The sequence below is a fragment of the Nicotiana tabacum genome, chromosome 8 (assembly GCF_000715075.1).
Source record: "Nicotiana tabacum cultivar K326 chromosome 8, ASM71507v2, whole genome shotgun sequence".
Classification (NCBI taxonomy): domain Eukaryota; kingdom Viridiplantae; phylum Streptophyta; class Magnoliopsida; order Solanales; family Solanaceae; genus Nicotiana; species Nicotiana tabacum.
The window spans coordinates 198,253,127-198,254,749 of record NC_134087.1 but is presented as its reverse complement, the minus strand read 5'-3'; the positions used below and the strand labels follow the sequence as shown (position 1 = coordinate 198,254,749).

General features: G+C 32.2%; 1 protein-coding gene across 1 annotated transcript; it reads right to left on the bottom strand.

The window, feature by feature from the left end:
• Window positions 1–885: 885 nt before the first annotated feature.
• Window positions 886–1,269, bottom strand: LOC107813207 (auxin-responsive protein SAUR76-like). The gene has a single exon (XM_016638439.1). The coding sequence runs from the start codon at window positions 1,267–1,269 to the stop codon at window positions 886–888; it is 384 nt and encodes a 127-aa protein (XP_016493925.1).
• Between the last annotated feature and the right edge of the window lie 354 nt (window positions 1,270–1,623).

Here is a 1,623-nt window from a genome sequence, read left to right as displayed (position 1 = left end):
TGCATCAATAGTTTGTATATACATTTTATCCCGATTAACTTACACTAACAATATAATATAAAGAATTTTTATATGTCAATATAATTAACCTGTTGTAAAATAACATGTTTTTTGTCGAATTTTCTAGGTTACTAGCTAGTTCTACTTATTAGATAATTACTTATAGTTATTTTTAAAATGACCTGACAGTCGATGTACAGAGATTAAATTCTTTTTTTTCTATATAATAAATGTCTTCGCGTAACTGGTAAAATTGCCGTCATGTGACCAAGAGGTTATGGGTTTGAGCCGTAAAAATAGTCTCTTGCAAAATGCAGGATAAGGTTGCGTACAATAGACCCTTGTAGTTCGGTCCTTCCCGAAACCCCGCGCATAACGGAAGCTTAGTATACAGGACTGTCCTTCCCTTTTTTTAATAGTAGAATAGGCAACATGTCAACATTCATCCATGTTACTAACTAGGTCCCAAAGTGCAAAAAAGTTAAAAAAGGACAAACTTCAAATAGAATAGTTAATTATCATAAAGAACAAGAGGAAGACTAGATTTTCACATAACAATTGAAAAGAATAAATGCATACATTAAAGAATGCAACCACTTCCATTAAAGAACAATAATAAGCTAAGTAACCATTAGTCTTCTCCCTCAATTTTAAGATCATCCATTTTGAACAATCTGTTAATCATATCATCTTCTTTTCTTACTACATTGCTAATAACCAATCATCAAATTTTGTTTTAATTTATAAAAAAAAAAGTTCACCACTATAGGGTGAATTCAGTAGGTTCAACTGAACCAATTCTTTTTGACTCGAATTGTTTATACATATGCAAAAATGAATTCAAAACGTATACATATAATAATAAGATCACACTCCTTCTAAAATTCAGCAAGAATAAAACTCGACCAACTCGTTCAACGACTCAGGTTGAGGATCAGCATTTTGAAGCATCCATAGCAAATGTTCAAAGAGAACAACTTCACAACCAACAGTAATATAATCATCTGAATCACCAGTCCTTTCAACAAGTTCTCTAAAGAGAGGATGATCAACAACATCGGAGCTAACGAGGTATTCGCGACGCGATTTACCAACGTAGACAGGGTGTAAATTTTTGTTTTCATAGGAATTATATGAATCATTGTCGTAAGAAGAATGATTTGTGGTTACCATGGAAATGGTGTTGTTGCTGTTGACACGGCTAAGTTTGAAAGATTGCATTTTTTTCAAGACTGACTTGATTTTTGTAAGCTTGCCTCCTTTGGTCATGGCTATTTTTGTAAAAGAGAGATAGAGAGAAAAAGAGAAGAGAGAAGGATTTTGAAAAAAAGGAGAGTTTAAGAAGATTTTGGTGTTTGTGAGAAAGAGGGAGGAAGGTTCGTATATAAAGGGGAGCTTAAGACTTAGAGGAGTATAAAGGTAAAATAGCATGGTCGGACCCTAAGTGGTTCCGGGTCTAAATTAATCAGATAGTAAGTTTCGAATATCAGATAATTTTAATTAAAGTAACTTATTTCTTTGTTTCAATTTATGTTTTGGTGTTAAACTAGGCACAAAATTTTAAAAAGAAAGACTTTTAATGTGTTCTAACTATGTCATAGACATTTTTGTGACATAAATTAT